Consider the following 16,684-nt stretch of genomic DNA (forward strand, 5'->3'; position numbering starts at 1 on the left):
TTGTCTCCTTTCCAAGATATTTTGACTGCCATAGTGAGAATGTGGTTTACGTGGCTCTTTGCAGAACCTGTGAAAATTTTATGTTGGCAAGACTTTTCGTAAACTGTCTAACAAGATCAAAAAAACATAATGCTGCAATACGTTCGCATGACTGCAGCAATGCTTTAGGAAAATAGAGCTTAACCTGTATGCATTTTATATGTTAACAGGTTCATTTCTTTTACGGTGACTCTAGCTCTTTACTTGAACTAAAAGAACTTAAGTGGCAGCTATTATGTAATGCTGAGGTGCCACCTGGTATTTATGAGAATCTTTGAAATGTGCATTGTAGTAGATGTCCTGAACTAGGATATCCACTCCCACAGCTCTCTTGATATGTTTCTATTGGTTGAATTTGTTGTACTTTCATTGGCTAACTTACCCATTTTCATGCCTTCCATTGGTTTATTTCCTACCATTCAATTTCATTACCTTTTTCTGATAGGATGTCCACATTTTTACTGTACAAACAATTGTATGTATATATTTCTTGTACATATTAGTATTCTTTTATTCTGATGAAGTTCTGTACACAGTAAAGGAACGAAAGCTCTTAATTCAGAATGGATCTGCCTTTGTGTCAGTTTTTTCTTTGTGGTTCAGAAGTGTTTTTGTTTCTAGTGCTTCTTTGTTTTTTTTTTTGCATGCATATATATATATATATATATGTGTGTGTGTGTGTGTGTGTGTGTGTGTGTGTGTGTGTGTGTATGTACATATGTGCTGAGCATTATTTCTTGTATTATGGCTGCATATGTCTTGTGCAACTCTTTTTAAAACAGCTATTCTGCCCTTCCTTTTCCCAGATACAACAGATACCAAGCGTCAGCGCTTTGGGAAGTGGAAGGATGTTACAGAAGAAGACTTTCAACCCTCACAGCCACCATCGGCACAGTCTAAGCGTGCGTATTTTGTTTGTACTGTACAATTACTGCTTATATCTGTCCATTGCTATGATTAACTCTGAGATTAGTCATGGTTTGTGCAGGTCACTGCACCTTTGAAAATAACAACATATAGCTCACCATATGAACATCTTTCCATGGTGTGTGCTTCTGCATGAAGCTTGATGTGTTATCTATTTAACTGATCCCCTTGGAAAGCAAAAGTAAAACCAATGAAAGAACACATTTTGCCTTGATCTGAAAGCTTCAGTATCATAAATGTTACTTTTTCTGAGTAACATAGCCTTTCCTTCCACTGCCTTTTGAATGCAATGAGACAGTCACTTATTGCATGATATTTTATATGTCTGGTAAATGAGCTAGACAACTACCCATTCTTTTTATATGCATTTTGCTATGTGTTAATACAGCATATAGAAATAATGTACTCAAAGGTGTTTGTTGAGCTCCAAGAAAATTGTGCAGTTCCTCCATACCAACTGATTTGCAGATACAGGACAGGAAGCCATCAGCACTGAGTTTCTTACAGAAATCAACATGTAGGAAACAACATGACAGTTACCTATCTGTTAGCCTTAATTAGGCCACCAAGGAGGGATTTAGAGAGGGTTTTTGTTCATAGGTTTATATGTTCATAGGTAAGTACTAGGCTAGATGTCTTTGCAGGGCACTTTAATACTAGCCAGTTTCCCTTTTGCTGCTCAAATTAATCTATCTTTTTTGATTAGAGATTGGCTTTACCCATACCATGATCAATAATTATATATTACATACATTATATATTACAGCTAATGACAATAAGTGGGAACATATCATAGTTAATTTGAGGGGACCCATGCATGCGATAAAGCATTTAAGAACTATATATGTCCATCAGTGGTACAGGGGGGGCAGTCCTGGTGTAAATGCTCTGTTTCCATTCCAAGTTGAACTTGAATATGGACTAGGATGAGCTTTGTTTTATGTGGATATGGAATCCGTTCCATAGCAGTGGTATCCTCTGTGAGATATACCTGTCCCTCCAAACCGTTCTGTTGATGTTGCAAAAGAGGTTCATTTCCTTAGACCAAGTATTTCTGATGCCATTTGACTTGCTGATGTGTAGTAAATCCATCTGTATTGGGTTGAATGCCTTGTATGCCAGACACAGGTCACAACTTAGCAGTCTCTAGGATACAGAGATTAGTGACAGGGCTTCAATTCGGTCTATGCAGGACATATTGCTTAGGCTTTGTATCCTTTTCATAAGGTGTCTCAAGGGGCATTCTAGTTGCTGCATGTGCCTGGGCAGATACATGCCAAAGGGGATACTATACTCAATGACTAGCCTAAAGAGGGCTGTATAAAGGGGGGACAGTGACATCCCTAAATCCCTTTGTTTATAAGCTGTGTAATACAGAAGGACTTTCTTATGACAATGGACACATGCTGTTTGAAAGTTAGGTCACTATCCACATAAGTTCTCAAGTCCTGAACTGGGTCCACTCTTATGGGCATATTGTCACTGAGGTAATTCTCTGGGGTTGATGACTTCCCAGAAGATACAGTAATGCTTTTTGGCATTTAGTATCAGCCCATAATTTTGGCACTAATTATTTATTGGGAGAAAGCCTCCTTCAGGATAGCTAAGTCATTTGGGGATTCAGTGACTGCTCCTGCAAACTTAGTCAGTTAGAGCCCCTTGGTACTGGCTTTTACTTCAGAAAAGTAGATACCAAACAGGAGAGGTCACAGCAGAGAAATCTGGGAAACTCCACTGATGATTAGTCTCTTAGGTTCATAGGTTCATAGGTAGGTACTAGGTTATCGGCCCTGGGGCCTATACAAGCCCAGCCAAAAAGGTACCCTGGCTTTTGCCACCCAAGAAAATTATTTTTCTGTGCCACTGTCGAGCAGAGCCACAGAGGTGATCCCCAAGGTGAATTTCCAATTTCCCATCCAATCATCAAGATTTTTCTTGAAGAGTGCCAATGAAGAGCTTTGTTTGATATAGATAGGTAGTTTATTCCAGAGTATGAGAAGTCTCTGGGACAGGAATCTATCCCTCCGGCATGTTCTGTTTATTGTGGTGACAAGGTTTAGGTCCATAGAGCGTCTAGCTCAGAGGGATTGGGATTTCTTTAAGTGGGGCATGTCCAACAGCTCTGGGTTTGACATAGCTTTGTATGTTAGGCAGAGATCACCTCTGAGTAGGCGATATGCGACGGAGTAAAGCTTGAGTTTTTTGAGACGGTCTGCGTAGGGCATCTGTTTGAGGCTGGTAATCCTCTTTGTAAGGTATTTCTGTGGCCTTTCCAGTTGTTGTAGATGTCTTGTGAGGTGCATACCAAAAGGGGCATTGTACTGTATAATGGGTCTAATGAGTGATGAGTAGAGGGGAGCAATGACCTCTTTTTTTCTGGATGAGAAACCTTTTGTGATAAGGTGTGCCATGTAGAAGGATTTCCTGACTACTGTGGCAATGTGATTATCAAAGGAGAGACTACTGTCCACCTGTGTCCCAAGGTCTCTTATCACACTTTCGGTGTTAAGTATACTATCGCTTATGTTGTAGTTCATGGGTACAGAGTTTTTACCAAAGGGGATGACAGTGCACTTTTTGACATTGAGCTTGAGGCCATGGCTTTGACACCAGGCATCTGTCTCAGTGAGGCCCTTTTGTAGGATGTCCATATTATTAGGATTTTCGATTATGGCTCCTAGTTTGCAGTCATCTGCAAACTTTGTTAGCCAAAGACCTTCTGTGTTAGCCTGTACTTCAGAGAAGTAGATATCAAACAGGAAAGGACCCAGGACTGAACCCTGTGGTACTCCACTTGTCACTGGTCTGAAGTCGGATTTGGAGTCTGCTACTTTCACAGTGTGGGTTCTGTCAGTGAGCCAGCTGGCAACCCATCTTGTGACATAGGGATTTATACCTGGTTTAGTGGTTTAGTGAGCTTATCTATAATTCCAGAGTGGGGGATGGTGTCGAAAGCCTTGGCAAGATCTAGATAGGCTGTGTGAACCACCTTACCCTTGTCTACGGCTTTGGGGACTGCTTCAAAGAAGTCTATCAGGTTTAGGAGACACGATCTGCCTTTTACAAACCCAAACTGGGTGGGGTCCAGAGTTTGGAGATTACCAATGTCTTTGTTTATAAGTTCCATGATGATACGTTCCATGGCCTTGCAGAGCAATCTCGTCAGGCTAATGGGGCGGTAGTTCCTGGGGCCTGTGGTGGCTCCCCCCTTGTGGAATGGGATAACCATTGCTGTGCACCATTCAGTAGGCACAAAGCCTGAGGTGAGGCTATGATTGAACATAGTACTTAGGTGGGGTGCCAGTTCATTCTGTAGTTCGTGTAGAACGCAGACTGGGATGTTGTCTGGTCCCTTGGATGCTGTGTTCTTGGCTTTGGAGAGTGTGGTTTTTACCTGTGCAGCCATGATTACAGGTACTTTGCATTCTTCCGGTATAGAGATGGGCTCTTTAGGGGATTATAGGGGGGTAAAGTTAGCACTAAACCTATCTGCCAGGATGTTGGCAATATCAGTTGGGTCTGTATATTTAGTGCCATTGTGATGTAACTCAGAGCAGATCTGAGTGTTGCCATTGAGATTCTTGACATAGCTATAGATTGCTTTGTGGTTATCTTTAGAATCAGCGGCAATTTTGTTTTCGTAACTAGCTTTGGAGGATTTTATCAGGGATCGCAGCTTCTTACTGAGGCTGACCAGGGAGCTCCTCCACTCATGGGATTTTGCTCTCTTTTGCAAGTTTCTTCCTTCTGTTTTATGGCAGGGGACCACCAGATTGGCTTCCTTTTTTTGGAGGATAGCGTCTTAGTTCTGTTTGGGATAGTACGATCCATGCACTCATGTAAGTGCTTATAAAGTGCAATTGTGTAGGATACAGTAGTTGTAACTGTATTGTCCATTTGCATGGGTGTCGTGAAGTTCACCACTTCTGTCTTAAGAAGCATGAAGTTGGCTTTTGAGAAGTTTTTTACCATGGTTTCCTTAATGGGGGGTGGGGTATTCCCCCATTTTGGTTTCCTGTGTCCTATCTGTGAGCCAGTTAGTAATCCAGTAAAATTATGAGGTACTCTGACACATTCTTAAATATAAACTCATGTTCCTATTGCTAAAGGCATAATTTCCTATTGTTATAAGCATAATTTCATACAGCAGAAGCCCTTCCACCCCAATTAGAGATGTTTCCAAAAACTAAAAATGTAAATAAAAATAAAAGATTTGTAGATGCAGTGCATCTAGACTTCAGCACAGTCTTTGAGCAGAAACACAGTGTGGCAGCTGAACAAATCTCTGAGCAGGGCAGACAGTATGAAGTGGGGTATAGAATTTTTCAGTCCTGAGCACAGTCTTAAGAATATTATATTAGATATTACATCAGGAGTTGAAGGTAACTGCAACAGGTGTGCTGATGACTGTAAAATTCATGCAGCCTGTACTGAAGGACGGGCTAATCTCCAGCAAATCCTATTATAGCCCGAAAGGGTGGGTGGGCAGGTGGAAATTGGGATTTAATGTAAGACACTGCTACGTTTTGGACTTCATGGACCGAATGCAGAGAATGCAGACATTTTAGCAAAGTACTAAAGTTATCAGCTGTTAAAAATCTCTGTCCTATGGTCTAGGTTGGATTACCTTTTCCTCTGTTTGCAAACTCTCTCACTCTGAAAAAGTCATTTAGCCATTTACTGCTTCCAGATCATATGTGAAATGAAAGACTTCTGTATAGTGAGTTATCAAGTTAACAGGAGAAGGAAACTGATTCTGGTTCCACACTCATCCTTTTCTCTGAATCATGCAGTGTAATACCATGTTAATTGGTAGGGACAAGGACCAGAAGGCTGTTAGGGTGCATAATTCTGTCATTGTACTCCACAGATGATGGAATCATCATTCTGTGTAAAGAGGACTTATCAAGCAATGCCTGACGTAATTTGCATATAGGGCTGTTATCCATATACTAAAGGCAACATTGTAACAAAAATGTATTTGACAATGGTTAGCAATAATATTTGTGAAAATTCTGAAGGCATATGGAGTGGTAAAAATGTAATGAGGTTTTTCCAGTATATTTGTATGAATATAAACATGAAACTTTTAGTAAATGGGTGTGTCAGGGAATGCATGAAAATAAGAAAATAATCTAATAGAAGTTAGATTTTGGGATTGTGCCAAATGCAAGAAAAGAATAGCATATCATTAAATATCATGACTACCAGCAAGATCAACGGCTTGACCTCAGTATTATTAGACTGAGCCGTGGGCAGGTTTATCAGACATTACTGAAAATTAATACAATGATGGAAGGAAAGATATGAAAAGATTTGGGAGTGGCATGACTGTCTGTGAAGGATATTACTAAATAAAATATGTGTAAAGTTGTTAATGTTTTAATCAGAGAGGAAATATTATTTAGGTGATGTACAGTAAACAGTACAACTGTTTTATATCTTGTGGAATGACAAAAAAGTTCTGAAAAACTAAAAAAAAACATTATGAGAAAAGGAAGGAACAGATTACGTCAATTTGAACATGATACTATGTGGATAATACAAAGTAAGAGAAATAGAAAAAAATGGATGTTAGACAAAGCACACACACACACACACACACACACACACACACACACACACACACACACACACACACACACACACACACACACACACACACACACACACACACACACACACACATGCGCACGTGTGTGCACAGATGAGTTTCCAAACATAAATTGAAGGGTAATAAAGGACACCTATTATCAAAATTACTACCCTTAATTATTTCTTTCTGCAATTATTTGTTTTTATCAGCTGTTGCAAATCGGATTAAATTTAAGTGTTACTGTTTGTTGAAACAAAAGCACATCAGATTTATCAATTACTACATTTGCAGATTTAGTAGGTGATAAAGAGTGTGGATAAATGTGGGATTCTCCCTTTCAACTGTCCATGTTTTCACCGAATGTGTAGATTTTTCTTTCATATTTTTGGTCTGTTATTCATGAAGTTTGCATTTTTCCTGGCAAATCATTTGGTTTGGTTACTAAACTACTGAATTCATTTCATTTTATGACTTCATACCTCTCATGAAATGCATGCCAATGCAAAACTTGTTATTCTAGCAACTTTCTAAGTTTATAAGAGCAGTTATTAGACTCTATCCCTGATTTTGGACCTTTATCCTCCCATTAATTTTGGTTTTGTCCTGATTTCTTGCACTAAAAGTTTGACATGTATGGGTGGAATCCCCTCTCTGCCATCATGAATATTAGTGCATGTGACAGCATTGTGGAATAACTTATCCTTGTTTCTGACCTTGCCGCCTTTTAAAGAGCTGGACCTGTTGCGTGTCCACAATAGCACCCTTCCAATCAGTCTACAACCTTGAAATACAGTCTTTAAAGGCAAGTAAGGCAAGCTTTCAGTGTGGCGGTGTCTGTGTGACCCAAACCATGACAACTTGTGAGATGCCAGTGCTCCAGCCTTCCATATATAAATTCCTCTGCATCAGCTTGTCTGAAACTGAGCATAAGAACCTTTGATATCATGGAAGAAGTAGCTGAGCCAAGAAACCTGTCCCTTTAAAACTACTAACAATCAGGCAGGAGACTTTTCCACTTATTATTTTTTTTCCAAAATAATTCAGTGGCATGAAGTTTCAACTTAAAACATCAATAAACTTCAAAAAAAAGTGCAGGTAGCAGTGTGAACACAGCTGTAGCATTCTGCCTCTACTGTAAGGAAATGTATTTGCCTGTGTGGCTGTGCCAGAGTGTGTGTATCTGTGTGTTTGAGTGTGAGTGCATGTATGTATGTTCGTGTGTGTGTGTGTGTGTGTGTGTGTGTGTGTGTGTGTGTGTGTGTGTGTGTGTGTGTGTGTGAGAAAGTGGAGAATTAAACATATACAAATGATGTTAATAAAACCAAAAGGAGCAACTAGGCTGATGCAGAGTCACAAATGTAGATGAAAAAAAAAAAAAAGGTTAAAAAAAAAAAATAAATAAAGAGTCACAAGTGTAAATGAAAAGGCCTCAGGTTAAAATCAACTTTAATTCCACTGCAGGTCAGATAAGCGCTTTCACTCATTCATTTGAGCTTTCATCAGATCAATGTAAAGACCTTCAAGTACTACATAGGCTACATTTATACACAAAAATCTCTCATCCTGGCCTATCAAAGCTGCTCTTTTTTTAATTTTTCATATCATGTCAATATAAAAAAAAATATATGCATATATAGATGTATAAAAATGCTAAAAAATGAAAAACAAAAAATACTCTCCATGAACACTCAAGATGCTCTAATAAATATGTATATATAAAAATATATGTCAAAACAAATATATTTCAAGGTAAAACATGTATATTTCATAATTTATTATAAAATCTACAAACATTCCTCTAAACCCCTATCTGCTCTCAATCTAATTATCCACATACTCTCCAGTGTGGTTCCTGATGTCACCTCCTCGTATACTGGGTTTAATGTTCTCAAGAGCTCTAAATAAAAATTCAGGACCTGCTTTGCTTAGCTAAGGCATTGTGAGGTGAAGCCTTCCTAATGTGATAAAGATGTTCTCTTATCCTGTCTTTAAAATTGGTTTTGCCAACATAAAATGCATCACATATTTGGCACACTGCCAAATAAACTATATGAGTAGTATCACAGGTAGCTACATGCTGAAGTTAGTGTGCATATCAGGATGTTCAAAAATGGACTGGGGTCAAGAGAATTACAATAATTACACATGGTTTTGTGTGTAGAGGCATTGACCTCATCCCTTTGAATAGCATAACATTCTCCTTAAATTCAATTTATGGTTTAGTCCCCACAAGTTTGCCAATGGTGTCATCAGTGCAGAGAATAGGCCAGTGTTTCGTAATAATATTCTTGATTGCTGGACAATCAGTACTATATGGTAAAGAAACCCTTACATGAGTTGATCTATCATCTCTACCATTGTCTATTGTAATGGATCCACCAGTAATAACTGGTCCAAAATAGAACATTAAACCCAGTATACGAGGAGGTGACATCAGGAACCACACTGAGAGCAAGGAGAGTATGTGGATAGTTAGATTGAGAGCAGATAGGGGTTTAGGTCTCAATGAGAGAGCCTCTATTAAACCTATGTTGGAGGAATGTTTGTAGATTTTATAATCTGATCACCTTGTCCGCACATTGATTGGCAGTGGAGTTTACAGTGTCGAGTTGCCAAGGCACCCCAGCCAAGGATCCTCTTGCTGTGAGGTGGCAATCACTGCACCACCAGAAATATACATGTAGAGCATCTTGAGTGTTCATGGAGAGTTTTATATGTATTTTTATATCTACTTTGTCATTTTATACATTTCAGCATGTCTATATGTGCATATATTTTTAAGCTTATTGACTCATGAATAAGCAGCTTTTGATAGGCCAATAGGATGTTTTAACTGTATAAATGTAGCCTATGTACTTGAAGGTCTTTGTTACATGATCTGATGAAGCTCAAATGAATGAGTGAAAGCGCTTATCTGACCTGCAGTGGAATTAAAGTTGGATTTTAACCTGAGGATTTTGCCTTTTCATTTACACTTGTGACTCTTCTTTTAAAGTTGGATTTTAACCTTTTCATCTACATTTGTGACTCTGCATCAGCCTAGTTGCTAACATTATTCAAGTTTATCTTGAGCACTGGGCGTTTATCCTGTCTGTCAGCGAGTGGTTTGTTCCTGTTTTATTAACTATATACAAATGATGGCCTCAAGAAAAAAAAATTAAAACAGTCACCTTTTCTACCCAGCCATTCAGATAACTTGTATAATGATTGCATCAGGTAACTTTTTGACAAGGGGTTATAGTTACTTGTAATTACAGGCATTTACAAACACGCCCACATACATTGTGAAGGGGCACAGTTACTTACCAAATCACAGGAAATAACACAGGACTAGTGAAACTGCTACATGAACCCAGACAAAAAAGAAATTGCTATAACCAGCGTAATTTCACCATATATCCTTACTGAGCACGTTCGTCTCATAACATCCATCATTTCTTATAAAAGCTGGTCACATGATTTTTTCTAGAAGCTCATCATGTGAATTTTTTAAATAATTTAAAATGAGGTGATTTATGTAATAGGGGATTCTGAAGAAGTCCTGTGAATGTTATGGGACAAAAGCACTCAATAAAACTGTAGATGGGAGAATGGCATAGTGGTTGCAGTGCTTACCTTTCAAACGCAAAGTGCAAGATTTGATTCTCACAGGGGGTAGTTAGCTAGGCTTAAAATGGCCCACAATGGCAGTTAGCCTAATACTAATCTATGAACCTATATGCTGACCTTTTGTTGGCAACAGTGATTTGTTTTCTTTTTGCACATATTTACTTAGTGGTCCAGGCTTTCTTAGGCTGAACATACCCAAAAATGCCGTACCTATCAAAAATTTTTATGTGACTAGGTAAGGGTAAAGAATATCTGCACTACCTTAGGAGGGGGTTACGAGGTAAGCCAAATCAACACAAATGCTTTTCAGAGACAGTCCAAGAGAACTTAATAAGAGTAAGAGAGTCAAACCCAATACATCAAGGCCTAGTTTTATATAAAACATTAACTATATATAAAATGTTCAACTCTCCAAACAAATGTCTTAGGCTTCAACTTATTGTTCAGCTTTATTCCCCAAGTAGAAATCTTCATTCTTCAAATACATCACTCCTCACTGTACTTAAATCCAATGGCACATAGGTAACACTCTACTCTAAATTGTGTTTAAAAAAATCAAGCAATATACCTCATACAATTAGACAAATTGACTCCCTTACCCATTTGATTATGCACTTGTTTACCACTTAGCTAACACATTTTTGATTATATATTTTTCTCCCTGGGCCTCCACCGAAAAGGGGCTTTTCTGTCCAGTTGGACTATCCTGGTAAACAAACGCAAATAAATAAAATAGTTAAATAACTTGCTTAAAGATACACATTATACACCTGAAGAGTGAGACTCCAACCCAGTACATCAAGAGGAAGTGTACCAGAAATGTATAGTCATGGACCGTCATACCATATTGCCAGATACCGACAGACTGTAGAGACAGCAGTTTGGTAGTCAGTAACTGAAGCTCATTCATTGAAAGTAGCTAAGTAACTACCTTTGGTTTGTAGACTTAGGAAGAGAAAGATGTAATTTGTTAAGTAGAACAGAATTCATTTTAAGCAAGTTATCTAAATTAGTATTTTGTCATTTTTTTTTTTTTTTTTGCATTACCCTGTTTTAATTAAAACTGGATGCCACAAAAAATAAAATCACCTATCAGCAAAAAACCTTTGCCTATAAAATACTCAATAACCAACCATCCATCCTGATCTGTCAAGTCACATCTTACTACTGTAGCAAACCCATGAACTACCAACACCATCAACCAAATTTACTGGACAAGACGGAAATCAAAGTAGAGGCCTTTTTCTGCATCACACACACACACACACACACACACACACACACACACACACACACACACACACACACATCTATGGATGGTTTAGAGTATGCAGTGCACTTAATGCTTATCTTTGGGAATATAGGAAGAAACCAGATTACCTGGACAACACCCATATGAACACACACTGGACATTCAGAGTCAAACAGAAGATACCCCAGCCAAACATTGAACTAGAAAACGTCTTGATGTGAAGTGGCAATGCTAATTGTTAGGTCGTTGGACCACCCATAAATAAGCATTCCCAACCATAAACGTCTTACTGCAATGGCATACCATATCAAGACACTGCAATCCACTAATCAAAACCTCCTAAAGGTTATAAAAAGAAATAGTTTAATAGGAAACAAAGCACCTAATACTTTTCTGTCAGCAGAAGTGAATAAACAGTATAGCAATCTTAGAACATTACCATATGTCTCAGTCTTCAAATCCATGACAAAGAAATATTAACTCAACCCTTCTAACCTCCCACTCTGCAAACCCAGTAAACCACTCAGAGATAAAATTAGTTAAACAAGACCTAGAACATTACTGTACAATTTCACCACAATACACACCACAATATGTGAGAAGGCAAACAGAACTCTAACTCTGCTACATTTTCCTTCCCTTCATTATCTCAGTTAATCTCCTTACTTTTCTAGATTCCTTATTATTCAGTCATCCTTACTGTTTTATCTTCTTGTCTCATACCTAATATACAACTGTAACAAACAAGTCTGCTCTGCCAGCATTTTAGTAAAGATTTAGTACTGGTAACCTAACAACCTGACTATTGTACGTACAGTTGTGTCACTTACTGTACCATGTTATTGTCCCAACATTATCAACCAACAGTAAAAAATAATGCAGAGATTTATATTTATTTTATCAAACTATGGATTTTTACCTGTTATTCTTGTATGTTACAACTTTTATCACATTTTAATCCATGCTTGTCTACATAATTATACACATACCTCTCAACTTTTAATCTTAAGAAATCTGGACAAAGCCTAAAGTAATGGGGGTACAAAGGTCCATAAATAGGGACATATTTTAAATATTACTCTTATAAAGTTAGAAATTTGCTAGAATAAGATGATTTGTGTTAGCATGCTTTTTCTAAAGAATACAAAGTCTGAAACACAAATGTATTTCATTATTTAATATTTAATGGTTTCAATCCTCAGTAATTTACTAGAAAGCCAGAAATTTTAAGAGGAACATTCTAAAAATATGAGGCAAAAATCTGAACAGTGGAGAGGTATGCTTATACTCAAGATTTTGTGTGGTATATTTATTTGGGGAAGTGACATCTGACTTTCTTACTATTATTAGCTAGTGTCATCAGTTAATGACTGGAAGTCCTTTTAATCTGCACCAGAGTTGTAGCCATAACCGTGTTATTAAATATCATAATATTTTTTTTCTCTGTTTTTACTCTTTATTTCCAGTGTTGTCCATGCATGTAATGTTATAACTTTTTCTGACAAAGTTACTGTGCTTCATGTTTTATCTGGTTTCTTATGGAAATTATTGGAGGTGTTCACAGACATTAACACAAGGATGCCATGCTGTTTAGCATCAAAAATGAAAGCAAACCGCTAGGAAGACATTAATGCAACTAAGTTATACAGATAAGCAATGGGCCAAATAGTGCAAAAAAGGAGTAGACAAAGTGTAGTATAGTATAATGATATGCAAATAAAGAATTGCAATCTAGTGAGTGTATAATACCATGTAAAAGAATTTAGGGTATAGCAAGTCAAAGTTTATAGCTGTTAGGGGCAAAATTATATCAATGCTTGTATCTGCATATAAAAGCTAAGTGTGTCAAAAATGTGTGGAGCTCCAAACAAAATGTTGGCAGTAGTAACTACTGTCCTGATGCAGTTCAAGCTTATCTTGTGGGTGGTTGGCATGGCCACAAAAGAAGCAGAAAAAGATACAGACACTAGATTACGTCATTTCAGCTAGTATATATACAGTGCCACAAATGGTCCTAAGTACACAGAGACATCATACTTGCATTGATAGATGCACATCTTGGAATGTAGAATAGGAAGAATCTGGGAATTTCCTTTGGATACCGGGTAGTGTAGCATTTACCATGCTGGCTACAGGGACTTTTTGGAGATAAACGGGAGACGCCCTTGGTATTTTCTTAGACATCAACCTGTAGAATACAAACAGATGTCTTCAGTACACTGCTAACACATATGAATGAGCACATCCACTTTTCCAGCATTCTGGGGGAGCGAGCCACCATTCTGTGTGGCTTTTTTGATCTTGCCAACCACTACAGTGTTGAAATCCAGTATCCACAGAAAGCAAGACAGTATAGGAAGGGATACTATTCCGTTACAAAGACATGCATCTGGAGTGTTTCTCCCCGGGCCTCCACTGAAAATTGGCTTCGTTCCAAGTCGGACTTTCCTGGTTAACAAATAATAAATTAAAAAATTAAAAAATTAGTTGACATGTATTGTGTAAGAAACAGAGGTTATTAACCTATGTGTCTGCACAGCATTCAGGCAATACCCGCAATTCCCACATATGGCATACAAATCATATGTATCACTACTTCCTGTGTGGAAATATCTCAGAGGATAGACCACCTAATAGGTACTTGCAGACATACTGTTGCACATATATAGCCACAGTAATGAGCATAACAAGTATATAACACTTCCCCACTATCTTCTCCCTTCTTCTTAATGTGACACAGGTGATGCAGGTTATCTCCTGGAGTCATTGCTGATGATGCCCACATGAAACTCACATGGTGTGGCTGAACAACAGTACAGCATCTTCCAACAACAGACTAGAAATGTGGTCAAGGATGTATTTGGCCTGATGAAATTGCATTTCCAGTGCCTAGAGACTTTTGTAGTGGAGAATTGCAGCATGTTTCTACAGCAGCATACCAAATCTTTGTAGCATGCTGTTTGCTGCACAGCACGATCCAGTGTTAGCAGTCAAGCCAAGAAGTAGACCCCTGCCCTCCAGCAATGCGACAGTAGGACACAAATAATCCATCTCAGCATCCCCCTGTGGTGACACTGATATTGGCAATCCCCCAGCAACAGCTATACCACTCCCCCTCCAGATGGCATTGTGCACAGTATATATCAGCACAGGTGAAGTGGCAAGATCTAGTCTATCTCTGTGTGCCCTGACATGTACTTTGTGGCAGTCCAGCTTCACACAGAACACAATGATGTATTGCTGTGTTATCTAATGGTTATGCAGAGCAGTGTGTTGCTGAGTCTGACAGTGCATCAGACATCTACATTTACAGCACAAAAATAGATGGGTGATGAGAGTCGCAGCCATCATCATTTGTACAGGAGCCTGGAAACACATGGCTGTATGGCAGTCTACACTACCATGAGGTGGGGGACCATAGGTTAAATAAGTGGAGGCATGTGTCATCGAGTCAGTAGCCGTCTATTTGAGTCAGTAGGCATCTATGTCAAGTACAGTCTCCTCAATTGTGTGGATGAGGAGGTACCCCTATGGGATAGTGCAGTGGGGTGACTGCAACAGGGGGTTGTGGGAGAAGTACTATGGAACCTGGCAGCAAGGCCCCAATGCCATGAATGCTGTGTAGGCATCGATGCTTCCTTGGACACAAGTGTAGCAGAACTGGATGAACAGGACTTGTGTGGTACATACAGATGAAGTGGCCCTCCCTGAGCGGGTCTGCATCATAGCAAATCTTGCTATTGCCATGGGGCTAGGGTACCTTAATCACAGCAAATGTGGGCTGTGCACTTGCTATTCTCATTCTGTGCATTCACAGAGGGTACACGTGTATCTGCAGTCATGGGCTAGACCTGGGTGCAGGGCACCACAGACTAGCATTTTCAGTGAGGTGTTTATTGTAGCCATGTGGCCATCATACACAAAACCATTCATCTCCATTTCTATGTTTGTAGCTATCGATGGTGTCCAGCTTCCAACTCTGCATATCTGTCACTTGAGGCCAAGAAATGCATCCAAGAGGCTGGCTGGATTGGTGGCTGAAGCACTTCTAACCTGCCTTATAATGGGTAACTGAATGCCATGAGTACCACAATCATACCATCATACCCCCCTTGGTCACCACTGCAGGTGCCCCCCAGACTGGATAGTCAGTATGTCACAAACACTGACATTTGTAGGATATGGGTGGGAGCCTACACTATTATCCTGGCCAGAGAGTATTTTCCCACCCATGAGTGACATAGACAGTGTCAGCGTATCCTAGGAATATATCTCAATATGTATATTGATGTTATAGCCAAGCCCTGGCAGGTGACTAGCTTCAGCATGTTGTTTTTACCTAACTTCCATAAGTGGCACAGAACATATGGTGTTCCCTGTGAATACAAAAAAACATAAACTGTTTGATTATTTTTGGATCTTACACCCCATCCTCCATGGTGTGCATGCCAGCAGTAGCATAAAAAGTGTGGGGTGAAAGGGGCAATCACCCTGGGTTCAGTCTTGCAGGAGGCACAATTTGGTCTAAATAAATGAAAAAAATATTTTTTAAAAATATCTTCCCCTTTAGGTAAGTAAAAAAATTAAAGAAATTGCCCTACATGGATATCTGAGAAACTCCAGCATATCTCCTGCCTTCTACGTCATCTTGCATGAGTGTTATCTTATCCATATGTTTTATTTGTGAGATGGGCTCCCAGCACCACCCTAAAGACTTCTGATTGGCTGAGTAGGTGGAAGGGGTGGTACATTGAAGCCAGTAATAGGACTTTATCTTTGGCACCCATAGTGAGCAAAATTTAAATATCTATTACTTGATTTGGTCACTCTTTCACTGTGGGCATGTCAGCTAGATTTAATATAAATTAAATTTATTTTGAAATTTTTAAAAGGCACTGGTTCTTTTCTTTTTTCCAGTGAGTGGAATAGTAGACTCAAGCCTACTTTTTTGTACCTGGGGACTGGGCTCAGGGCTGGAATGAATGGATGTGGAAGGAAGTAATAAATATGTGTGGGTGTCTGAGACAATCTCACCTTGAAAATCCTCTGGGCTTATTTTCTGAGTGTGTGAAACAATGAAAAAAATCAATGCATTATTATTGTCTTGTTCATAGGTTCATAGGTTTATAGGTTTGTACTAGGGTATTGGCTCTAGGGCCTGTACAAGCTTAGCTATAACAATTCCCTGGCTATTTCTTCCCACAATATTTGCTTCCTTGGACCCTTGTCTAGCAGGGTGACTGACATGACCCCCGGGGTAA

At 38.9% G+C, this 16,684-nt stretch overlaps 1 protein-coding gene across 2 annotated transcripts in view; it reads left to right on the top strand.

Moving 5' to 3' along the window:
- The window catches only part of AMPD3 (adenosine monophosphate deaminase 3), a 740,405-nt gene that overhangs the window by 137,881 nt on the left and 585,840 nt on the right, over nucleotides 1-16,684 (top strand). Inside the window, exon 2 of one of the 2 annotated variants that reach the window (XM_044059408.1) lies at nucleotides 846-941. In XM_044059408.1, the coding sequence (XP_043915343.1) occupies nucleotides 846-941 (96 nt within the window). Of the gene's footprint in view, nucleotides 1-845; nucleotides 942-16,684 lie in introns of those variants that run through there. The other variant, XM_044059407.1, reaches the window with a different exon arrangement.

Source organism: Protopterus annectens, chromosome 17.part0, assembly GCF_019279795.1.
Source record: "Protopterus annectens isolate FY-2018-M chromosome 17.part0, PAN1.0, whole genome shotgun sequence".
NCBI classification, from domain to species: Eukaryota; Metazoa; Chordata; order Ceratodontiformes; family Protopteridae; genus Protopterus; species Protopterus annectens.